General features: G+C 43.0%; 1 protein-coding gene across 8 annotated transcripts in view; it reads right to left on the bottom strand.

The window, feature by feature from the left end:
* The window catches only part of DMD (dystrophin), a 4,177,531-nt gene that overhangs the window by 2,668,269 nt on the left and 1,483,212 nt on the right, over positions 1 to 26,050 (bottom strand). For all 8 annotated transcript variants that reach the window (XM_075336500.1, XM_075336497.1, XM_075336505.1 and 5 more), the window contains one exon: positions 7,489 to 7,668. In XM_075336500.1, the coding sequence (XP_075192615.1) occupies positions 7,489 to 7,668 (180 nt within the window). The remainder of the gene's footprint in view (positions 1 to 7,488; positions 7,669 to 26,050) is intronic.

Raw genomic sequence — 26,050 nt, forward strand, 5'->3', positions numbered from 1 at the left:
TCAGTTTTATGATTTTGTGTGCTTGTTACCTGACTACTTTTCCTGCTTGCTGTTTATGTACCTTGTTGGTCGATCCGCATTTCACCTCTGCTTGTTTTCTGATTAAGTCCTGGCCGTCCCATTCTGTTCCTGTTCCTCAATTAATGTTTTGACCCTGCCTGACTACTATTCTCTGGAACTGCAGCCTTCCACAGGTATTGATCATCTTGGGCCCTGTGTAATTCCTAATCCCTGTATAGGGGTTAAAGGGTTTCAGAGTTCTAAGGGTCCTGCTTGGTGAGTGGCTTCCCTCTAGCCTATCATTTACAGCCCATCTGAGTGTGTGGATCAAGGAAGGCGTTACACCGTGCTCTCTGCAGAAGGCCATGTGGGTCAGGATAGTGCTTTAAAAATTGTTGGACAACCAGATTCAACACGTGAGCCACACAAGGCACGTGTGCCACATTGTCACAGCGAAGGGCCGCACCCATGTTTGCATCATTGTCGCACCCGGCCTTCCCTGGCTGCTGGTTGAGTGGAGACAACCATTGATGAAACTCGGTCTACAGAGCTAACCGTCCACAACTTCTCAGTGGTGTGACTCACATTTCCCATACATTTCAAAGTAAACCTTTGACCGCCTGATGGCATTGAGCTCTGCTGCTAGCATAGTAAGGAGGTGTGTGGTATTCCTTGTGCGCAGTTACAAGGAAGGGTGGCCTGACCACACAGGGTTTGGGCCAAGGTGGAGGACCCACACGAGGTTGAAGAGGCAGAAGCAGTGTATTAACTTCTACAAACAAAAGAAGGATTGACACAACTCGTGGGGACGGCAAGACTTGTACAGCAGACCCTTCTCCATCTCTCCCCACAGTAACCCATTGCCCAGTCAGCGACATGTAACGCCCCTGTCCATGCTTACTGGGCCAATTATCTGTGGTGAAATGCACCCTGTCACACAGAGTTTCTCAAGGAATCAGTGATGTTTAGTGCGACATGCTGGTGTAGCACGTGCACGCCTTTGTTGGAGAAGGAGTGGCGCCTGGGCATCGGCTCTTGGGGCACTGCGATGGGCATAAGGTCTCGAAAATCCTCGGTTAAAAAGGTTGGAAAGGCAGCATTTTGATAGCCAACAGTTTCCAGATGCTGAAAGTCAACCTCTAAGCCATGTCATGCCCTTCTAAAAGCATGTAAAACACAGCGAGGGGACTCCAACCACAGTCTCCCTCGTTTCCACTAACTGGGCCACACACACCCCACTTGACTGGCATCAGTTGACCCCCATTTTCAAGCTTACAAAGATGCTTTGCATGAAACACTCTCAAAAATATGCATGCCTTTCGCCTCCCCTGGATGACCCAGGGGAAGAAAAGTCCTCTGAGAGCCATGACTTGTTCATCTTGGCTCTTTTTTCAAAAGCGAGAAGACACCAACCACAGTCTCCCTCGTTTCCACTAACTGGGCCACACACACCCCACTTGACTGGCATCAGTTGACCCCCATTTTCAAGCTTACAAAGATGCTTTGCATGAAGCACTCTCAAAAATACGTGTGCCTTTCGCCTCCCCTGGATGACCCAGGGGAAGAAAAGTCCTCTGAGAGCCATGACTTGTTCATCTTGGTTCTTTTTTTCAAAAGCGAGGGGACTCCAACCACAGTCTCCCTCGTTTCCACTAATTGGGCCACACACACCCCACTTGACTGGCATCAGTTGACCCCCCTTTTGAAAAAGAAAAAGATGCTTTGCATGAAGCACTCTCAAAAATACGCGTGCCTTTCCCGTCTCCTGGATGACCCAGGGGAAGAAAAGTCCTCTGAGAGCCATGACTCGTTCATCTTGGTTCTTTTAGAAACACAGCGAGGGGACTCCAACCACAGTCTCCCTCGTTGCCACTAATTGGGCCACACACACCCCACTTGACTGGCATCAGTTGACCCCCCTTTTGAAAAAGAAAAAGATGCTTTGCATGAAGCACTCTCAAAAATACGTGTGCCTTTCGCCTCCCCTGGATGACCCAGGGGAAGAAAAGTCCTCTGAGAGCCATGACTTGTTCATCTTGGTTCTTTTTTCAAAAGCGAGGGGACACCAACCACAGTCTCCCTCGTTTCCACTAATTGGGCCACACACACCCCACTTGACTGGCATCAGTTGACCCCCCTTTTGAAAAAGAAAAAGATGCTTTGCATGAAGCACTCTCAAAAATACGCGTGCCTTTCCCGTCCCCTGGATGACCCAGGGGAAGAAAAGTCCTCTGAGAGCCATGACTCATTCATCTTGGTTCTTTTAGAAACACAGATAGGGGACTCCAACCACAGTCTCCCTCGTTGCCACTAATTGGGCCACACATACCCCACTTGACTGGCATCAGTTGACCCCCCTTTTGAAAAAGAAAAAGATGCTTTGCATGAAGCACTCTCAAAAATACGCGTGCCTTTCGCCTCCCCTGGATGACCCAGGGGAAGAAAAGTCTTCTGAGAGCCATGACTTGTTCATCTTGGTTCTTTTTTCAAAAGCGAGGGGACTCCAACCACAGTCTCCCTCGTTTCCACTAACTGGGCCACACACACCCCCCTTGACTGGCATCAGTTGACCCCCATTTTCAAGCTTACAAAGATGCTTTGCATGAAGCACTCTCAAAAATACGCGTGCCTTTCGCCTCCCCTGGATGACCCAGGGGAAGAAAAGTCCTCTGAGAGCCATGACTTGTTCATCTTGGTTCTTTTTTCAAAAGCGAGGGGACTCCAACCACAGTCTCCCTCGTTTCCACTAACTGGGCCACACACACCCCACTTGACTGGCATCAGTTGACCCCCATTTTCAAGCTTACAAAGATGCTTTGCATGAAGCACTCTCAAAAATACGTGTGCCTTTCGCCTCCCCTGGATGACCCAGGGGAAGAAAAGTCCTCTTAGAGCCATGTCCACATTGTCAGTGGACAGACACGTGTGCTTATCTGCCAGCAGACCCCCAGCAGCACTGAAGACAGGTTCCGAGAGAACGCAGGCTGCAGGACACGACAAGATCCCCAAGGCGTACGTGGCAAGCTCAGGCAATTTATCCAGATTGGAAGCCTAAAATGAGCAGGGCTCAAGTTGCACAGTAATGGCATTGACGTTTCCTTGCATATACTCATATATCTGTGTGTCCTCCTCTTTTTCCTTGTCCTGCTCTTTTGTTTTCGCATGAGTATATGTCCTTGTCACTTTCCCATGTGTTTGTGTTGTGTTGTGAGTTGTTTGTCACCTTTTGGACACCTTTGAGGGTGTTTTCTAGGTGTTTTTATGTGTTTGTGAATGCCTGCCATTGTTTCCTATGCGGTTCGAGTTCGGTTCGTCGAACCGACCTCGAGCCGAACCGGGACCGGTTCGCTCATCTCTAGTCATGACAAAGCCAAATTACCATAAGAACCATATCATTGACCTTACATTAGGTAATTAGTGCTACATTTTCGGGTATTATTAGACTCATATGACAGCAGATTCATAAATGTTTGAATTTGGCCAGCAAATCAGTTTTGTTTGTGGACTATCCTATATATAAAAAAAGTATATAAAATAAACATACTTATATGAATTAGGACTAAGATTATGATTGTTTATATTTTTGTGAAAGGAAGCCTAGCACTATATTATTTTATTTTTATTTTTATTTATATCTGTATGTTGATATTGGCATGTTGGTACTATTTAGACAGTATGCTATTTTGATACTATAGATTCCTCCAACACTCCTTGGGCAACACTTGATATAGCTAAATGTGGCTGTTCAAGTGAAATAAAGAAGTTGATCTCTGATATAGAAATTAACATTGGCTTTCTTTGCTGGATGTTTGTGAATGTATTGTAAACCCACATTAAACACAGTTGAGTCAGGACTCCATGTAGCAGTAAAGCTGCAGATAATAGTCTTTATTTATGCTCTGATGGCATCTTTGAAAAACCACTTTCTTCCCCATCTGATCTTCAGTTAACTATCTCTGCATGAAGGAATATGTTAGCGGAGCATTAGTTCTTATTCTGTGTTAAATATGGTGAATAAAGTAGAAAGTACAAGTGATCTGTATTTATTAGGAAAACAAAAAAAATATTTTTTTCTGCCTGCTAAAATCTCTCATATATGATATGAATAAGACGTCAAGGCCTGGAGGAACCTATAAACCTCTGTGGACAAATCTGTATTAGCTTTGTTGAAGAGGTTGCAGTAATTATCTCCATAAATCATTAAAGAACTACTCATGTGCTATGTACTATTACAAGGGTTTCCCTTTTTTAGCAAGACCTCTTATTTATGAAGGATTTAATTATTTTTCAAAAGGAAGGTAATCTCATCTACGTACGTCTCCCAGCGATTTGAGCACTGGAGGTCGGTTTAGACTGCAGATCATAATCTTTTAGAATATTGCTATTATCTTGCAGACTGCAGCAGGTTTTTTTCAAAAATTGCATATATTCCAATGGCAACTTTCAAAAACTGTTACAGCTGATCAATCATCTATCAAGAATTATTGCAGATGTATTCTATGTTCCATTTACATTCATCCCTTCATTAGATCTGTATGCTAACAGAGCATTACCATTGAGGTGGTTCCTCTCATCATAGTGATAGAATATGAATACCATATTGACAGTCTATTGATATCCAATATAGGACATTTAAAGGTTGTTAAGGGACATTGGGATATTGAATACTTATCATTAAAATAACTCATCACTATCAGTTTGGTAGGATTACAATAATTGGATTTCCAAATGATCAACTCTCATTAGCTTTGATGGCAGCCTGTGTAAGCATTGAATAAATAGCAGTGTCTTCAGCTGCCACTATGTATTGAATGGAGCTGTGCTGTTTAGTTTTATTGAATGTTTATACCTGGTTCCTGACTTGGATAATAACAACTAATTATTGGGGTGCTGAATAATGGACACAACTGATATTGATGGTCTGGACATTCCAAATGCTTGTGAATTGTGATGGGCGGACTCGCAGATACCCGGGAACGGTGGGTCCAACCAGGGTAATAAAAAAAACCTGATTGGGGCCCGGAATTGATCCGGGATATCTGGACGGATGCTGGTCCCCACATAAGTTTATGGGGACCAGAGTCAGGTGCTTTAATATGGTGGTAGCAAAGGTAGGGGGATTTGAGCAGTTACTGAGTCTATTTGTGGCTCTAATGCAACTTCCGAGGTCCTTCATTATCCTTCATACATATGCACTGCTTCCCCCACCCATCGGCAGTTCCCATGTCTCTGGTTGCAGACAGATGAGCTCCCACTCTGTGTGACCAAGTGTCTGACTGCAACCAAGCAGAAGGATTGTTTGTCCATCTCTATTGCTGTAAAAAAAAATATACAAAAAATTGGAGTAGGGTCCAACCGTATTACTATATTTGGCAAAGTTACAGCATGTAGCACAGGCTGCGTCCCCCAGCCATGCTGTTGTCTAACTGTGTATCAAAATAAGACGTGCATGTGGAGTTTTTACAATTATTTAAATAAATAATTTAAAAAAACACCTTGCAGTCTCTCCAATTTTGATACCCAGCAATGCTAAAGTCTACAGCCAGGAGCTGGTATTATCATGCTGTGGAGGCCCATGCTTATTGGGTCTACCAGCCTAAAAATAGCAGCCTGCAGCCCCCCAGGATTGTCGCATCCATTACATGCGACAATCCTGGAACATTAACTGGCTCATCCTGATTGCCCTGGTGCGGTGGCAATTGGGGTAATAAAGGGTTAATAACAGCTGACAGCTGACACTAAGCTCTGGATTAGTAAGGAGCCATCTTTGAGACCTCCATTACTAAACTAATCTCTAAGTGAAAAGAAATAAGCACAAACACACAAAAAAATTCTTTATTTGAAATAAAATACAAAAACAAGTCCCTCTTTCAGCCTTTTTTAGCCCCAAAAAAAACAGGTCCAATGTAATGCTCATAAAATCCCACAACAATTGCAGCCCTGCTATTTCAGAATTGACAGCAAGTGGCCATAGAACATGTCCGCCTGCTGTGGGCTTCAGGCAGAGAATGAGCTGCACGATGAGTGGTGACGTCACTCAGGTAATTTGCGGTCACAGCTGCAGGTTCACATGGTCCTCCACCTATGATCACATGTAACCCCATCTGAGGTCATTCAGTTCAATGAGGTCACCTGAGGTTAGGTTACCTGCAATCACAGGCAAAGGACCGTGGTAGTCTCCAGCTGTGACCTCAAATAACCTGAGTGACATCACCGCTCATTGCATGGCTCATTCTTTGCCTGAAGCTCACAGTGAGATGTCATGTGCTGTCACTTCAGATGTAGCAGAGCTGGAATCATTGTGGGACCTCGAGTAGATTATGATGGACCTTGGTGTTTTCGCTGTTTGTGTTTATTTTTTTCATGTACAGATTAGTAATGTGGGTATCATAGACACCTCTCATTACTAACCTAGGGCTTAGTGGCAGCTGTGAGCTGGTATTAACCCTTTATTTCCCCATTTGCACTGCATCAGGGCAATTGGGAAGAGTCCGATAAAGTTTAGTGATTGTTGTATCTAATGGAGGCAACAATGCATTATGGCTGCAGGCTGCTATTTTTAGGTTGTGGGGCACAATAAGCATGGGTCCCCCCAGCCTCAAAATACCAGATCCCAGCTGTTAGTTTTATCATTGCTGAGTATCAAAATTGATCATTTATTGAAGTAATTTTTAAAAAACCATATGCGGTTCCTCTTATTTTGATACACAACAAAGATAAGTGGATGGGTGGGGGCTGCATCCTGTAGCTGTATGCTTTATATGTGCTGGGTATCATAATATGGTGAGACCCTACAACAATTTTTTATTTATTTATTTATTTTTGCACCACAAAATAGACAGGGTCAGGTTTTGCAAGCAGTCAGACACGCTGTTACATCTGACTGCAACCACTCATAGAAGTCAGTGAGCCAGGAAAGCAGTGAATATGCCTGAAGCTAATGAGCGGCCGCTGGAGACTTTGTAAGTATAGCGCGCCTGCTTTATTCTTATTTTCTTTATTTTTCCATTATTTTTTATTACCTGAGTTCCCGGGAAAACCGCGCATATCCGGACTTTTACAGTCCAGTTTTGCCCATCACTACTTGTGAACTATGCCTGTTTAACTTTACCAAATTTTAAAATCCAATTTGTATCTCCTGGAGCAGAAATGCAAAGCTGACATTCATTCTTTCAGCCACACATGTGCAGATCTTCTAGAACACCCCTAATTAATAAGGTAAATTTGGTTTAAGTTAGCACTCCATCTTTTACTAGTAGGATCTTCTGGAATAAACAGCATACCACCTTTCCTGACTCATTTTCTCCATGTCAACATACCAGTAACCTGAAAATGTTGTTATTGCTTAAGAAAAATAAAGCAAGTAACTTGAGAATTTTTTTTAAATCTGTCAATAGCTCAAGATAGAAAAAAATTGATTAAAAAAAAATCACATGAACATAGTTCTTACAAACCATTTAAATCAAACATGAATAAAAATATACAAACCTGCCTGGTACTGTTCTCCAGCTTCTGTATAAGATTATCCCATCTCTTAGCAAAGTCATCTAACCTTGCCTCATTTTTCTGAGACACTGCTGTATTTTTAAGGGAGGAAAGGAGATCCTGACTTAGAGAGTACAGTGTATCCATGGTCTTCTTTTTAATTTCAAGTTCTCCCTTCAAGATCTATAAAATAAATTACATTGTTTACTAAAGAAAAAAAAACACTTTTTTTTTTAGTTTTCTTTTAAATAAAATTAGATCCATTTTTAATATTATTCTGCATAATGAAAGAAAAACAAAACAACAGTTTTAAATTAGGTTTTAATTCTGATAAGAAATTTTACAGCAAACAATGAATTTGAAATAACTCAGTAGCCTATTTTATTGTCCCATAGGAAACAGTGTGTATGACACTTTATTCTCTATAGTTAGCTTTCCTGAACTTGGTACTTATTGTGCAGCTGAGTTTCCTTTACTGCAGAAACAAAATATAGATAAGTGTAAAAAAGAGACTGTACTTGCTAGAATGGCTAAAATGGGAAATTGAAAAATCACCGCTTTAAATAAATAAGTAAATAACAAAATGTTTGGGTGCAACTGAAGATACTTATCATATTCATCTATACTGCAATTAAAGTATGCAGTGAAAATACATCCCTGTGAAAGAAAAGGTGGTTCAACCCTGAACACCATACTATTGGGGATGGATTATCTTTAGCTATGTTTTTCTAATAACCAATTCACTTCAACCACCACTCCTGCATTTGTTTTATTTCAGCGCTGACGTGCTGCCTTAGGCTGTAGTCACATTGGCGTATGGCATCCCATGGATGCGATATGCTAATGACCCTCGGCTCAGGCTCTGCTGCGCGCGTGAGCCAAGTGTAATGCAACTGTGACCCGATCTTGCGATCGGGTCACAGCTTCGGAGTGGGCGGGTGTTGAGGAAGAGAGGGAGGGTTTAGTCCCCCCATCTCCTCCATGGTCAGCCTGTGCGTATATTGCACTGCACTTGAATGACATCTGAGTGCAGTCCGATGTTTTTCTCGCACCCATAGACTTGTATGGGTGCGGGTGACATGGTTCTTGCAGACAATCTCAGCATGCTGTGATTTTTTCTTCAGTCCAATTAGAGCTGAGGAAAAACTCGCAGATGTGAACTGCAGCATTGTCTTCCATGGGGCCAAGTGCAATGCGAGATTTTTTCCCATTGCACTCATGCGAGTCATACGCAAGTGTGACTCCAGCCTTAAATATGTGTCCCCTGTCCTCTGCCCCCTTGTCTTATACTGCTCTGCCACCATTTCCATCTTTTTCCAGCATCGCTCCCATCATCTCTGGGTGATTTGTGACCTGATGGCAATTCCAGTGTTTCATGGAGCAAGTGGGAGATTACAAATTAATACGTCTATACGAGAGCTTTGTTCTGGCCTCATTCTGACTCTCATAGACATGCATTGACACCTTATGACCTAAATTCTGACTTCCAGCCAGTCAAAAGTTATGATCACAATTTAGCACCGCAGAACTGGAGTAGCGCTGTAAAACAATCAAGCTATCAAAAGGTGAGTATCTAAAAGGGTCAGAGGACTTACATTTAAAGCACCACTCCAGCACAAAAAAAATGCTGGAGTATTGCTTTAAAGCGCATGTGTTTGGTTGGATAAACAGTGCAATTGCATGTCATTCACTGTGATCCAATTCACTTGCATGTGAGAGTGTGGATAAGCCAGAGTACCTAATTCTCCATCTTCTCTATTGTCCCTTGTCTAAAGGCCGCTTTACATGCTATGACATCGCTAAAGCGATTTCGTTGTGGTCGCGGAATTTGTGACGCACATCAGGCCGCATTAGTGATGTCGTTGCGTGTGAAACCTATGAGCGATTTTGAATCGTCGCAAAAGCGTCCAAAATCGCTAATCGGTTACATGCCCCCCTATTCCCAATTATCGTTGCTGCTGCAGGTACGATGTTGTTCATCGTTCCTGTGGCAGCACACATCGCTATGTGTGACATTGTAGGAACAAGGAACCTCACCTTACCTGCAAACGCACACAATGAGGAAGGAAGGAGGTGGGCGGGATGTCCGTCCCGCTCATATCCGCCCCTCTGCTTTGATTGGGTGGCTGCTTAGTGACGTTGCTGTGACGCCGAACGAACCACCCCCTTAGAAAGGAGGTGGTTCACCAGTCACAGCAACGTCGCTAGGCAGGTAAGTAGTGTGACGGATCTGAGCGAAGTTGAGCGCCACGGGCAGCGATTTGCCCGTGACATAAAACCGATGAGGGCGGGAACGCACGCTAGTGATATCGGTAACTATATCGCAGCATGTAAAGCGGCCTTTAGTGCATGCCATCCAAGATAAGCTACCAAATGTAGTATACAGCAATTTTTTTTCTCATGGTCAATCAGCATGAAAAAATAAAGATCTGCCTTGCCTCAAAGTATAAAACTGGTGCAAGTGCTATCCAATAAAACATCAGACAGCACATGCTCATGTTATACGCCAGTGTAAGCGAGCCCATGTTTGAATTTTTTCCACCAAAGCTATATATAAATCTGTTCAGTTTCCAGTTCTCCATAAAATTCTGAAAGCAAATTGTCAGGTCTGGCGGTTTGCATGATGATGGGCATCATGGCAGGTCTTCAGGGGTCAGGGGTTTAATCCTTCTTGTGCCTCTGCACCTTCACATTCCTGGGCATGCTACAGCTCACCGTTGGGTCACCTATCGCTCCTTACTGGTGATGAGGGGCGGGGTGTCGCCTCTGGTGGGTTGAGCTAGTGCAGGTGCTCACTCTGGCCATGTTTTGCACTCTAAGAGACTCACTTCCCATTGTGGCATTGCTGAGAGGCTAGGCGCCATCGTTCCCAGTGATTATGTGGTGCAGGCGTTCTGGGATGCTGGGTCCCCTAGTGTCAGCTGTTGCCAGGGGATGGAATGCCATGTTTCCTTTTTCAGCAAGGTGGTTGGAGGTTCCTTCCAGTCAATCTTCCTCACCTCCTCCCTTGTTACACTTAGTTGAAGGTAGAGACTGGTAGTTACCTCAGCAGAAACTGAAATTATCATGAAGGATTATTCCCAAGAGTTCTTACTACATGACAATCTTTCAGTGAAAAAAGACTGCCACTTCCCCGATAAATGACCAAATCATATAATCAATAAGTAAAATGACCTGTTGTATATAACTATTGATACTGACTCTTGCCAAAACATCGTTCTGTGTAAAGAGGACTCGCACTGCTAACAACAATGGCAGCCTATGCGTACTATATTATCTTTTACAGATCTTTCAGTGTGCATCAGTAAGCAAGTTTATAAATGACCGCTGATTGGTAAATATATAAAGGTATACGTCTACCTTTACATTCTACCTTCCTGCTTCCACCAGCAACTTGAAAACTGTTTCTGTGCAGTGAATTAATTTGTATCAGTAAAAAAGAGCTCCAATTTTTAGTAAGATTCATAAAAAAATAAATCAGTACTGAAAACTAGACTTTAAAATGTCATGGTGTTAAAAGTTAAATGTTTATTTTGAAGACCTTTCGCTCTCTGTAGTGCAGTGAAGGCATTACTTAAGATAGCAAAGAAAATGTTTATCTTTAGCAGCAAACTACTATTCTCATCTAATGAGCATTCCCTGCAATATCAAAATGTGACAATTTGCAATCTATTTCCAGAGAAACAAAAAGAAACAGCTAACATTTATTTAAATTGGCATATAAATGTCTGTGATATTAAATGTGTGCTTTTATAGAAAGGGCTACACAAAATGTGCACTCTGTTTTCTGCCGAAGGCACAGCCTGTGGGGGGGTGCACCAAGCAGGGTTTCAAAGAACACTGAAGAATGAATTTGTGCACCATACCTGGCTATCTCAAGCTCTTCACTACGTAAGCATGGATTTTACAACTTGACCACAGTGTTCTTTTAATTTCCCTTTGGCTTTCTGTAGTTTATCTATTATTTACTATTACATCAACCATAAAGTGTATGTTAACTATAGAACACCCTTTCCAAGGTTACACAGACTAAAACAGTGTTGTAAGAGTATAACTTTTTTGAAACATATCTATGAAAAGTATTTTTTTCTGACAAGAGACAGTATGAGACATGATGGAAAAAGATGTGCCAATTTCCTTAGCTGGATCATATTTCTTAAACACTAATATATTCCCCATAAAATATTATTTCTGAAACATTATTCTTAGGTTCTCTGCTGTTCTTCTGCTATTTCTTCTGAATCAATGTGTCAAAATTGTCTAATCGTTTCTCATGTCTATGGGGTATGTCTATTGGTTATGTCTGTGCACAATTTGACTGTGCTCAATAACTGCTGACAGTGTCAAGCCCCCCCATACACATTACATATCTGTTGGTCGATGGAGTGTATAACTGACAACTATTTCATCCGATTCCTTCATTCACAAAAGCACTTGGCTCAGTTGCATACTCTTGAGCTCTCTATGAAAGAATGCTTTTGTCAGACTCTTCTGTCAGACTTCTCTGGTGGTGGCAGCTTATCTTCCAGAAAATATAAGGAGTAGACATTGTGAATCCAGTATTCTGGGTCCTTCTCTCTCCAAACTGTTGGGAAAGACTCAGGAAGCCTTCATAAACATTAGACTGTTGGTTGTTTTTTGGGTCTTTTGACTGTTTAGTGTCTGATTTATTGACAACAAAATTGATAACACCCAATTATCAATTCATTCATACAATTCCGTGAGGAATTACCACAAAACAGCAATATAATGAAGTTTAAGAAAAGATGTCCCAGATCTTGAAATACCATAAGGTGGGAAGTACCTGGACACGATCTGTACATATTGTTTCAGTCAGAGGGCGGCATGGTGGCTCAGTGGTTAGCACTGCAGTCTTGCAGTGCTAGGATCCTGGGTTCAAATGCCACCAAGGACACTATCTGCAAGGAGTTTGTATGTTCTCCCCATGTTTGCGTGGGTTTCCTCCCACACTCCAAAGACATACAGATAGGGACTCTAGATTGTGAGCCTCAATGGGGACAGTATTGCCAATGTATTTAAAGCGCTGTGGAATTAATAGCGCTATATAAATGAATAAAATTATTATTATTATTAATAATTATAAAATGATACTAAGTTCAAAATCAAACAAAAAGTTATGCAATCTCTGTAGACCTGGACAAAGTGAGGCACTCGGGCCAAATCAGTCATTCATTCTATTCCTGTCAGGCCCTGGAACTGATACAGCTGAACGGTTGAAAACAGTGGTCCACAAACCACAAAATGTGGCCACCATTCCCTGTCCAACATCTTTAAATCACCAATATCTGCAGAAAGTACTGAGTATAATTGCTAGTTCATCATCTAAATAGAGATTGCAAAATGTGTGATCCAGCCACAAATTGTCATTTAATCATTTAAGTAGTGGTAATAGTGTGGTCCAGCCCCAAATTCCTATTTCATCATCTAATTAGTGAAAAATTTGGGAACGAGCAAAAAATTGCTATTTTATCATCTAAATAGTGGTATTTGTGTGTTCCAGCGAAAAATTACAATTACACCTTCTAAATATTGTAAAATCTGTGGTCCAGCTAAAAATTGCTTTTTCATCATCTAAATAGTTCAAAATCTGTGATACAGGTCTAAATTGCTATTTCAGCATCTAAATAGTTCAAAATCTGTGGTCCTGTTAAAAATTGTTATTTCATCATTTGATGCATGTCTCCTTAAAGTGAAAAATTCCTCACAGCTCATGTTTTTAGAACTCAGTGGTATGTCTGCATTGTACATCACATTGGAGACACTTAAGGCCCCGTCACACGCAGAGATAAATCTTTGGCAGATCTGTGGTTGCAGTGAAATCATGGACATATTATTCCATTTGTACACAGCCACAAACCTGGCACTGATTGTCCACAATTTCACTGCAACCACAGATCTGCCGCAGATTTATCTCTGTGTGTGACAGGGCCTTTAGAGTGCTGTTTACATCACATAGGATACACTGAAACTGCTGTATATATATCTATCAGGCAGAATACACTAAGAAAAACTGTGGCCTACCAGGAATTTGCCTGGGGGCCAAGCAACTCAGTCACAAAGCAGAACACTATTCAAACTCATACAGAATGTCCACTTTGTTTTAAACTTTTTTTTTATTAGAATCATCTATGCTCCATTGCATTAGTCAGTAATGATTTCTAAAATGCCTCTTTGTGAAATATCAGAACAAAAACTGTGTGTAAAATGGCAAAAAACTGATTTCCAACAACTTTCCATGGTTCAGTAATTACACTGAGGTGTAAAATCACAACAACCAATCCCAAGAATTGGCTTGAGTCATGTTACTACTTGTTGCCTCTATATGGAATCTGTATGCTTTTTATGTGTTTGTGTGGGTTTCTTCCAAGTACTTAATTTTCATTTCACACAGTAAAAAATATACTTAACCTCTTCACGACACATGACCTACTGGGTATGTCATGGATTGTGTCAGGTTAATCCCTGCCTGCTGCCGCCGGCAGCGATCACTGCACATGTCAGCTAATTTGAACAGTTGACATGTGCGGCTATCAGGCACAAGTAGATTCACTACCCACTCGTGCCTGTTAACCACTTACAGTGCTCTGTGAAAATATCACAGCACCATGTAACAGCGCACCACGGTAAGCATTGACTTACCCGGCTACTTTGGAAGTCACGTGATGTGATTACATGGATCCGATGGTTGCCATGGTAGCACATGGTCACGTGATGACTCCTGTAGCTTTCATGAGTCAGTTCCTCTTACAACCGGCAGAGGGCCATGTGTGAGAGGAGAGCAGCTTTTGTGCAGATCAGAGCAATGCTGCTCTGATCTACAGGAAAGAATGAGCGATTAGACTGCTGATGATTATTATTCACTAGAGAAACTAGTAAAATGTAAAAAAAAGTTAAAAAGTTTAAAAAAATATAAAAAAACTAAGTTCAAATCACCCCCATTCGCCCTATTAAAAATTAAATTAAAGGCTTAAAAAAATAAAAAATATACACATATTTGGGATCGCTGTGTTCAGAAATGCCTGACCTATGAAAATATAAAATCAATTATTCTGATCGGTAAATGGCGCAGCAGCAAAAAATTCCAAAAGTCAAAATTAAGGTTTTTGGTTGCTGTGAATTTTGCGCAAAATATGATAACAGGTGATCAAAACATTGCATTGGTTCAAAAATGGTACTATTAAAAACATCAGTTCAAGATGCAAAAAGTAAGTCATCACTGAGCCATAGGTCCCGAAAATGAGAATGCTACGGATCACGGAAAATGGCACAAGACGTTCACTTCTGAATTTTTTAACCCCTTAGATAAATGTAAACCTATACATATTGGATATCTACAAACTCGTACCAACCTGCGTCATCACACCAACAGATCAGTTTTACCAAATAGTGAACACTCTGAATAAAAGATCCCAAAAACAATAATGCAATCACACTTTTTTTTTGCAATTTTTTTGCACTTGGAATTTTTTTGCCATTTTCCAGTAAAATATATGGTAAAACTTATGGTTTCATTTAAAAATAGAACTCGTCCCGCAAAAAATAAGCTTTTATATGGCAAGGTTGACAGAAAAATAAAAAAGTTATCGCTCTCAGAAGAAGGGGAGCAGAAAAAAAACCAACACAGAAAAAAAGAAAAATTGTCCGGGGTGAATGGGTTAAATGTTATTTTGCTTCCTATGAAATTTCCCTGGTGAATGTTGCGGGATGAGTGCCTAGACCTTAAGGTATGAGTGCCACTGACCCATCAGCTCAATACCTCTCCCAATAATAAGAAGAGTTTTTATCCTGCAGTTTTATCAGAAAAAATTGCCTTACAAATATTTGTTGTTGTGCTAAAGAACTGTAGAGCTTTGGAATAATATGCCCTATTGCTGTGAATGAAGCCTGTTGGATAATTCTGGTTATTGCAGAATCTTGGACCTACAGTATTGAAATACATGATGGCTACTATAAAAATTGGTATAGAAAGTTTAATAGCATGAGACTGGCAATCAATGTTTGGGTTAGTACTGTTATTTTAATTGAAAGGCAATTTAGCACTACAGTTAACAAATATATTTTACACAATTGTTTCAACGTAACTTTGTGTAAATAGGTTGGAAAAAATCCTTTCCTGTTCCAGCATAAATGTGTCTCTTTGCATAAAGGGAGCTTTTTAACTCCTTCTAGACCTCACATAAGTAGAAATGAGCGAACCTGAAGTTTGGTGTTAGTACCGAACACAGACTTTACCAAGAAAACATAGTTCAAGTTCAGAGTTCGGGTACTTTATGTATGCTGGCCACTCAAGCAAGCATCATCTTGTTTAGGTATACTCGGTGCTCAGCCCAGTGTGAGCTACTTACAGTGTTTGAATGGCATGCACTGGGGGTAACAATGGAGTTATGTAGTAAGCACCAAAAATATTTTTGAAAAATCTTGCCCACCCTCCCCCAGAAGTGTTCTCTTTATGGCTGGCTGCATGTATCGGTGGAACCCCGAACTGTCCAATTAGTGACATGCACTGGGGTTCAGGTCAAGTCCAAGTACGAAACCAAACTTTATCTAAAGTCTGGTTGAACCAGCCAAACTAAACTAAAGGCCCTGTCACACACAGAGATAAATCTGCGGCAGATCTGTGGTTGCAATGAAATTGTGGACAATCAGTGCGAGGTTTGTGGCTGTGTACAAATGGAACAATATGTCCATGATTTCACTGCAACCACAGATCTGCCAAAGATTTATCTCTGTGTGTGACGGGGCCTTTACATGGGTGCACTTATCTCTAGACAAGAGTTTCCTTTTTCCAATATCAACAAAATAAAAAGTAATAAACAAGAAATCATGACAATAACAAATAGTATGCCCTATTAGTGATAAGCGAATCTGTGGATATTCTGGTTTTACCAAAAAATAAATCACGTTTGGCAGGCAAACTTGACCCCGAACTTCAACTCAGACAACGACCCCCATACAAGTCAATGGGGAGACAAAGTTCTGGGCTGTAAAATGGTTGTAATAAGGGCTATGGTGCTGCAAAAGCAAACTAATTGGAGGTAACAGCATGCCAATTGTCTTACAACCAAATGTGGATGGGTGAAGGGCTTCTGTTGCCTTAGAAATTTTGGTTATAAAGAATGTAAATGCAAAACCTAAAAAACTTTTACCAAGGACCCCACAGAGATGGAGTTCAGAGATTCTGCGCAGATCAACAACTTTAAAAAAGGCATTTACCGAGCCTGTATTCCCAGTTAACCTACACAATCAAGATTGCCAGACTTCCCCTCATAAAACAATAAGTTTAACCAATCTCCCTTATATAGCCTGTATTCCCAGATCACCCGCACAGTCAAGATTGCCAGTTTAAACAGAGTGTAAATTTCAAACCTAGGCCTCAACAGAGCCTATCTGAATAGTTGCCCCACACAGCCAAGATTGCCAGACGTCCCCCACAGAGCAAGAAGTTTAACAAACTACCCTATGTAGCCTGTATTCAGAGTTCCCCACAAAGCCAAGATTGACAGAGTTCCAACACAGACCACTGAATTTAAAACAGAAGCCTCTTTACCAGGCTAACCCTAAAAATCAAAGATCCACCACACAGCACTAGATGTTTAAAAAAGCCCCTAAAAAGCTTTTTTACCTGGTTGACCATCACAACTATCATTGCTCGAGATCCACCACACAGCATCCAATTAAAACAGAGATGGCCAAAGAACCCAATCTAACAGAGAGCTCAAAAACCATAAGTGACAGGTACCTGACTTGTTGAGGTTCCCACTGCTTTAATTTTTTCAAGAGGGTGATGTTGACGAAAGATGCCCACTCTTCTCAGGTGCCAACTCTGCGGTTTCAGGAGGGAACTGATTCTTAGACTGCTTGTTATAACAGTTCCCACACAGGAATCAATTTTCTGCTGCATTGATGGACAGTTTAGTTGCTGCATTGAAAAAGCTTTTAGTTGGATTTGGAATTGAGTCGGAGGTACTCCAGCTAGACTTGCTGCTGCCAGTCCCAGCCATTTAGATTTGAAGTGTCTCATCCATGCTGATCTCTGTCTATCCCAAGAATGTGAAGCAAATATTTTGAAAAAAAATTGTTCAAAGCAGTCAGCTATGTCTGAATGTAACAGGTTTGAAAAATTGAATAAGAGTCTTTTTATTTTTGGGCTTGCTGGTACTATGGACGTGATGAAGAATGGACTGGGCACAACATGCTTCAATAATGGAAGTAACATGACAGCCCAGTAATTAGCACTGGTAAAAGTTAGGGAAACTTGGTGGTCACTTGGTAGTCACTGCAGCAAGGATTTGCTCACGTTAAACACACTGCTTAGAGACAACAACAAGCTGTTAGCAGTTGATGGTGTATTGTAGTTTAAAATTTACAGATTTCCCCTACCTCCTGAAAACCCATCTTAAAAAGGCCCCTTTACCCAGCTGACCCTCATAGCCAAGTTTGCCCAAGATCTAGCACAGTGCTGTAAAACAGATAATTTTCAAAGCTTAGCAACACTGTGACTACTGTAGCGCAATTACTACTCATGTGCTTTTTTTTTTTAAATTAAATCCACAAACCAGACTGCTCAATGGCGACAAGTAAAATTTTATTAAAAACTAAGGCAAAAGACCCTGGTAAGAAGTGGCAAGAGGTATTTTTTTTTTAAAAAAAATATATATTAAGGCCACTAACCCAGCTGTACACTGGAGACAGGAAGAATTTTGTGGGAAAATTAACTGGACAGATTATGGTGCACATTGGCTCGAATTTTGGATTAAAAAAACAAACAAAAAATACATAAACAGACCAGGATAGAGAAGATAAAGCTTTTTGTTTATTTTTTTTAAATAATTTTGTAATTTTTTTTGAGTGCTACCATTGTTTAAACATTACTTACCTGAAACTCTAATGCAACAAAAACATAAAAAAGGAACCCAGAGGAGTAGTAGGAGGACAAAGGGGAGTAGGCTCAAGGGAATGTGGCAGTGTTGGTCAAAGAGGCATTAGGCCTTCATTTTATTTTCTTTTTGGGGGGGCAGGTGGGTGGGGATTTTTTGGGGTGGGTTGGAATTTGTTTTTAATTGCTTTTTTGAGTGCCTTTTTGGAGGGCTTTTTTTATTTTTGATTACTTTTTGTTATTTAAATTTTTTCGGGGGGATGGGAATTTCATTTTTTTTTGGGAGGGGTTCCTTTGTACGTGAACTTAACATACATAACTTTCTTGAGGCTATAAACCCAATAAAACAAAAAAGGAACCTGAAGAGGAAGGAGGAGGAGGAGATCAAAGTGTAGTAGGCTCAGGCGATTGTAGCGGTGTCGGTGAAAGTGGTGGAGGAGAAGGAGGAGGAAGAGTTAGCAAAACATTAATTTACTTAGTTTTCAATGTGATATTATTTTTAGGGGTTATGGTATTTTTGGAGTCTCTAAAACACTGGTCATGGCAAATAGAGCATACCAATTTCCGTTTGCAAGTGGTCTAGTTGTTTACTCAGCCAAAAGTATGAACAAGTCTGGTGTAATCCACGACTTATTCATTTTAATGAAAGTCAGCTTGTGTACATTAGCTGAGGACAGGCAGATGCAGCTGTCTGTGATCACCCCCTGCTGTACTGAACACACGCTCAGACAGTACACTTGCATTAGAGGAGGTCAGCACCTCCAAGGTGTATTGTGCAAGCTCAGGCCATGTATTTAATTTTTCCACCCAGAAATTAAGTGGTGCAGAATCATCAGCTAGCACTGCAATACATGTGGATACATACTCTTCCACCATGTTTACTAAACACTGACTCCTGGAAATATGCAACATAGCAGAAGGTGTTGCTTGATGGTGTAGAAGGCTAAACATGAATTGTTGCCACATTGCAGCCATGATGACATTCCCTCTCGAGATGTGGCTGGTGCAATTGATGTGCTGTTCACCTCCTCCTCCTCCTCCTATGCCTCCTTGTTATTCCACCGAGCCCCCGGTGTCAAATGGCAATGTCAAAAGTACAGTTTTACATAGCGTAGCATTATATTCATGCATTTTTCAATACTGCTAAAGTGGCAAAAGTAGTGATGCTATGTTGACTTTGTAGCATGTATCCAGCAGGGTCATCACCTAGTAATCACCATTGGTCAGAATCCTTGCAACTCGAGGGTCATTGCACAGGCATAACAGCATGTATTGGCTCATATGTTAAAGGCTTCCTAGAGTCAACGACGAGCTGTCCTCAGTTATAGGTGTGTGCACTGGCTCCTCTGTATCCCTCCAGCCATGCTTCAGTGATGCCCCTAATCTAACTTCCCAAAGACCCTACTGTACAGATAGTTCCTCCTCCTCTGAAAATGTCCCCTGGCTGGAAAGTTGGGGACATGGTGGCTTTTGGTCCAGAAACCCAACCTCTGAACCCTGTGTGGACGACAGACCAGAAAAAGGAGTCAATGTTTCCTCCTACTGCTCTTTCCCCTGTGAAACCTTCCCATTCATCATGGCCTTCATTGTTTTTTCCAGCATGAAGACGCCAACACCTCAGCAGAAGATGAAGCAGGAGAAGTTGGAGTTCTTTCCTGATTTCTCAGGAAGCTACTCATCTCCACCTTCTGCTTGGAAGTCAGTTGACGCATCATACAAATGGTGCTTAGGTTGACAAGATTCAGGGTCTGATGGCACATCTTGCAAAACACCACTCTCTTGTCATCAACGTGATCTTGGAAGAAATGCCATGCCAGGGAGCATGGTGCGATGGGTAGTAGCAGATAACTTATTGGCTATGGGCCATCCATAGAGCCTTTTCCCCATGCTCCCTCTTCTGTTGTGCTTCTGTTTTGTCTGCCGGCACACCTCCTCTTTATCGGAACTGTGCACGTCACTATCACAGGCTTCGCTCTAGGTGGGGTAAAGCAGCAAATCATCAACCCTCGCATTGTCTTTAACCCACTCCTCAGCCCTGCCCTCCTTCCAAGTCTGCATACTGATGAAAGCAGTAGCAGTTGGCACCTGTGTTTCATCATCCTCTGAGTTGTATCCTCCCATGAATTTATCCTCCAACACAATAGTGGTTGGGAATTAGTGCACTTGTTCCCTTCCACCTCTGGAGCAGAGCTAGGTGGATGGGCTATGGGACCTCAGCCAGCAGAGTCATAAAAAAGCATAAGTGACTGCTGCATGACTTGTGGCTCACATTGCTTGGCTGAGTTTGAATATGATGTGGTGGAAGGAAAGTGACCTTGGAACTTAGGTTATGACTCTGAGCTTTCAGGTGTGCCCCAGGTGGAAGACAATGCAAAGGAACTGAGGGCACTGGTAGCCATATAACCTAAAACTGCCTTAACCTGTTTTGGCCTTACCATCTGTGCAGTGGTACTCGGGCCTAAGGAATTATGAAGACCAGCCTGCAGCTTGCTTGCAGAGGAGAAAGGTCTTTCAATTTGGAACATAGCAGGCACATATCTACCACATCCTTGCTCTGAAGCAGCTAAATCACCAACATCATCACATACCCTATTACAGAGTCTACTCATTCTTTGGCACACAAACAAGTTCAGATTATTAGATGGAATGTGTACAGAAAATGATTATAAAAAAGCCTGTATGTAGTCCCGGGGATCAGTCACAATCTCCAGCAGTCCTTTTCCAGGCAAATGGGTTTTTCTCACAGAATCTCTGGCATGCTGGTTGTAGCGTCAGCTTTTCCCTCTCAGAGGATCAATCTTCTTCCTTCTCTCTTCAAGTTCTCCAACAAACTGACTCATCCCCACCAGGTAAGCAAAGAGGTTAGGTGGATTCCAGGCCCCCCTCCCCGCAGACCTAAGGACAAACACTACAGGGATCATTAGCCAGCAGACAATATAATGTACGCTCAAGGAATACAAATAATGGACAGTGAACCAAGCCTAAAATACAAACCTACACAACCTGCTACACAGTACACCATATCCCACAATCACAACCTCTCCCTCCTTCTGAATAAGTGAGTATGCCATGAGGTCTACACAGACCTCTGGCCATCTCACTTAAGTCCATGTTGCTCAGCTGTGGATAGTCCCTTGCACAGCAGTAGGGTTGGAAGGACAAGCTTCCCTTTGTGTTCTCCTTCACTCAAACAGTGTTTCCTGCACCCACAAATCAGCATTGTCTCCCACATCATTTCCTTTGAGAATATCTGCAGGCTGGCCACTCATCACCCCAACTACACATTGCTTGACCCCAAAATCCAAAGTCCAGGTCAACAGTCACCATTGGGATATTCTTCCTTTGTTCTCTAGCCAATTCAATAACAATCCCTGGTTCATAATGTATCACCTCTGGCTGAACCACCCAGGGATCAGCTATTGTGGCAAATGCCCCAGAGCCACAAAATCCAATGACTTTCTGTCCATCCAGCACAACCTCCTGTAAGTGCTTACTTTGATGGTGAGAGGGACTCGGGGCTGTGGCTCGCACCCCATAAACCCCTAGTGGTCAACCACAAGTGTTTGAGTCATTAGGCAAGTCCACTTGAAGGGGTGAGAACTCATCCCACCTTGTATTTGGCTGTACAGCATGAACAGGTCGATTTGGTGCAAGGTCATTTCTCAATCAACCAGCAGGGCAAGTGTTTTGCAAATGCCCAGGCTGCCCACATCGATAACATCTCCTCTGCGTCATACTCCTTCTAATGTGTATTCTGGAGAAGGCAGTAGGAGAACCTGGTGACAAAGGCCGGAAGCCATACACTCCAACAGGGGCATCTATGGTGCAGAGGTCAGCGGTACACTTCGGTGGAGGTAATGGTAACTTTTCCTCAGATGGGATGGAATACACAAAATGCACCGGACAAGATGGAGGTGTGTGGGGGGCTTTCCGAGTCCTTGCGGGATAACTTGATTGCTAGCACCCATAACATCTCCTCTCTGTGATTCTTGCAGGCCGTGGTCGAAACTGTTGGGGCCCAGGATGGTGAGCCGTGGTTGTCATCGGTCTGTGGCTGGTTGGAGGGCAGATATAACTGGAGAGGGCCGAGGAGCTGGAGTAGGCTGTGGCTTATTGTCCAGAAGCCCCCTCTATTGTGATCAGATAGTAAGGGCCTCATCAGGGCAGCTCTATCCAAGGTATACGGTATGCAGTCTCTGACCCACTCCCGTATTTCTGAAGGATACTTGTAAATAAATTGTTTTATAAGAAATACCTGCATAACATCTTCCACAGTGAAGGCATGTTCTGCTTCCAGTCATCTTCGACATGCTTGGGACATCTTATGGGCATACATCCTAAACGATCCCCCGTGGTGCATGGGAGGTCTCGGAACTGTGCCCTACGTGAGTCTGGGTTCATAGCATGATAATCCAGGATAGTCCGTTTTACAATGTTATAATTTCAGTTCTGCTGTGAGTCAATGGAGCAATAAGCCTCTGCCAGGCTTCCGTTCAGGAGTCCCATTAGGCCTAAGCCACATGGCATGAAAATCAGTGCGAGTGGAGTACGATAAAAAATTGCATTCCACTCGGACCAATATTAACCTACATGTCAGCCCCCATGAGCGATTATTTTCTCAGCCCTCATTGGACTGAGAAAACAATCGCAGCATGCTGCGACTGTAATGCGATCCTGTTTTCTCTCCCACCCATTCAAGTCTATGGGGCGAGAAAAAAATTACACTACCATTGCAGTACACCAGTGTACCGCGAGTGCAGGGCGAGAATGGCAATAGCCGGCTACGGAGGAGAGAGGGACATAAATCCCTCCCTTCCCTTCTCAGCACCAGCCCTCCCCTCCACAGCACCGGCCCACCCATTCTCAGAGCCAGTCCGTCCCCCCAGCTGAGTTCTGCTTGCACCATCTGACCTCAGTCGCAGAGACACTTCCATGACGCTTGGCTCTGCTGTACTGCCAGCATGAGCCGAGTGTCATGCGAGGGGATCGCAGTAATCCCCCAGCCTTAATAAATGCATCCAGCCAGAGTGGGGCACCTCCATCACGGCACACAGATGCTCAAAGTCCTTGAAGATGCCTTCCACATCTCCGGAAGCCTCTTCAAATGGCTTGAAGGCCGCTCGTGTGATCCGTACAGGCTCCGGGATCGCTGGGTTTACACTCCAACTCACATTACTCCCTCTGTCAGACTCCATTTCTTCTTGTCTCCTCTGTGCTCGACGAGCAGCCTCTTCCTTATACTGCTGAGATACACCGGGGCCAAGAGCTGCCATATCTTCTTCAAACCAAACCAACCAGTGGCTTTTTGGGGCAAGGATCCCCATCACCAGTGCTTGTCTGTCAGACATCTGGGAGGAGGTGGACTGGCTCGCATCCACCAGTAGATCAATTAAGGCTTCTTTATTCAGTCCCTGGTAGCTCAGACCCAGATCTCTGGCTCTCTCCTGTAGACGCGATGTGGTCTAGTCTCTGTGCTCACTCTGTGGGTTGAACTCCATTTGGCTGTGCTCTGTTGAGCCCACTGCTGCCTCCAGTTGTGACGGGGTCCTTCTCCCATATCACAGAATCAATAGAGCGAGAGATGGATGAACAATTCAAGGCATATTTATTCCATTCAATACAGAATGACCATCAAATAATCCACCAGACAGAGGGCAAAATCGTTTAGTAATGGCATAAATGTCCCGGGGATCAGTCACAATCTCCAGCAGTCCTTTTCCAGGCAAATGGGGTATTCTCAAAGTTTCTCTGGCATGCTGGCCCCAGCATTAGCTTTTCCCTACCAGAGGATCAATCTTCTTTTTTCTCTCTTCAAATTTTCCAACAGAATGACTCATACCCCAAGGTAAGCAAAGAGGTTAGGTGGATTCCAGGCCCCCCTCCCCCCAGACCTAAGGACAAGTACAGCAGGGATGATTAGCCAGCAGACAATACATTGTACACTCAAGGGAAACAAATAATGGACAGTGAACCAAGCCTTAAATACAAACCTACACAACCTAAGGGTACCTTCACACTTTAGCGATGCAGCAGCGATCCGACCAGCGATCTGACCTGGTCAGGATCGCTGCTGCATCGCTACATGGTCGCTGGTGAGCTGTCAAACAGGCAGATCTCACCAGCGACCAGTGAACAGCCCCCAGCCAGCAGCGACGTGCAAGCGACGCTGCGCTTGCACGGAGCTGCCGTCTGGAAGCTGCGGAGACTGGTAACTAAGGTAAACATCGGGTATGGTTACCCGATGTTTACATTAGTTACCAGTGTGAGCAGGGAGCAGGGAGCCGCGCACACTGAGCGCTGGCTCCTTGCTCTCCTAGCTGCATTACACATCGGGTTAATTAACCCGATGTGTAATGCAGCTACATGTGCAGAGAGCAGGGAGCCGCGCACACTGAGCGCTGGCTCCTTGCTCTCCTAGCTGCTGTACACATCGGGTTAATTAACCCGATGTGTACAGCAGCTACATGTGCAGAGAGCCGGAGCCGGCAGCACAGGCAGCGTGAGAGCTGCAGAGGCTGGTAACTAAGGTAAATATCGGGTAACCACCTTGGTTACCCGATGTTTATCTTGGATACAGCTTACCTCAGCTGTCAGACGCCGGCTCCTGCTCCCTGCTCGCTTCATTTGTCGCTCTCTTGCTGTCACACACAGCGATCTGTGTGTCACAGCAGGAGAGCGGCTTTGAAGAAAACGAACCAGGGCTGTGTGTAACGAGCAGCGATCTCGCAGCAGGGGCCAGATCGCTGCTCATTGTCACACACAGCGAGATCGCTAATGAGGTCACTGCTGCGTCACAAAAAGCGTGACTCAGCAGCGATCTCGGCAGCGAGCTCGCTGTGTGTGAAGCACCCCTAATACACAGTACACCATATCACACCATCACATAGATGGCTTTGGAGTGCTACGCAAACCTTGAATCACAGTATGAGGTTTCAGAGATAATCACATAGTATGGCATGTTGTATACACTTTGGTTTTTGATAAGCTGAGCTAATAGATTATACTGCCTGTACACTGCTGTTTTGGACTGTTACACAAAACTGCATGATGCAACTCAGTATGAGGTTTCAGAGATATTCCCACAGCAAAGACCATTCTACACATTCTGGGTTTTGGTAGATTGAGCTAATAGATTACACTGCCTGTACGCTGCTGTTTTGACTGCTATGCAAAGCTGCATGATATAATGTAGTATGAGGTTTCAGAGATATTCACACAGCAAGGCACACTGTACACACTCTGGTTTTTGATTGATTGAACTAATAGATTACATTGCTTGTACACTGCTGTTCTGGAGCACTATGCAAAGCTGTGTGATGCAGTGCTGTATTTGAGCTTGAATTATATCCACCTATCACTGTCCCTCAAACCTAGAGTGTTCTATCCATTCAATGTATTTTTTTTTTGTAGCTGCACTTATTACTGTCCCTCAGTACTACAGCATACTCTATCTATTCAAGTCCACGCAAAATGGCAGCACGGCCCGTGATCCAGCCTTTATGCAGGCCGAGACACTGGGGGCCAACCAATCACAGCCATGCTAATACTTGGTATGGCTGTGATAGCTCAAGAAGTGCCCACAGCCTAAAAGCTTGGTGATTGGCTGCTCTGCAACATTTCAACATGCTTTATTCCGGTGACAAACCCGAACAGGAACCAGAAGTACAG

This window comes from Anomaloglossus baeobatrachus, chromosome 2, assembly GCF_048569485.1.
Source record: "Anomaloglossus baeobatrachus isolate aAnoBae1 chromosome 2, aAnoBae1.hap1, whole genome shotgun sequence".
Taxonomy (NCBI): Eukaryota; Metazoa; Chordata; class Amphibia; order Anura; family Aromobatidae; genus Anomaloglossus; species Anomaloglossus baeobatrachus.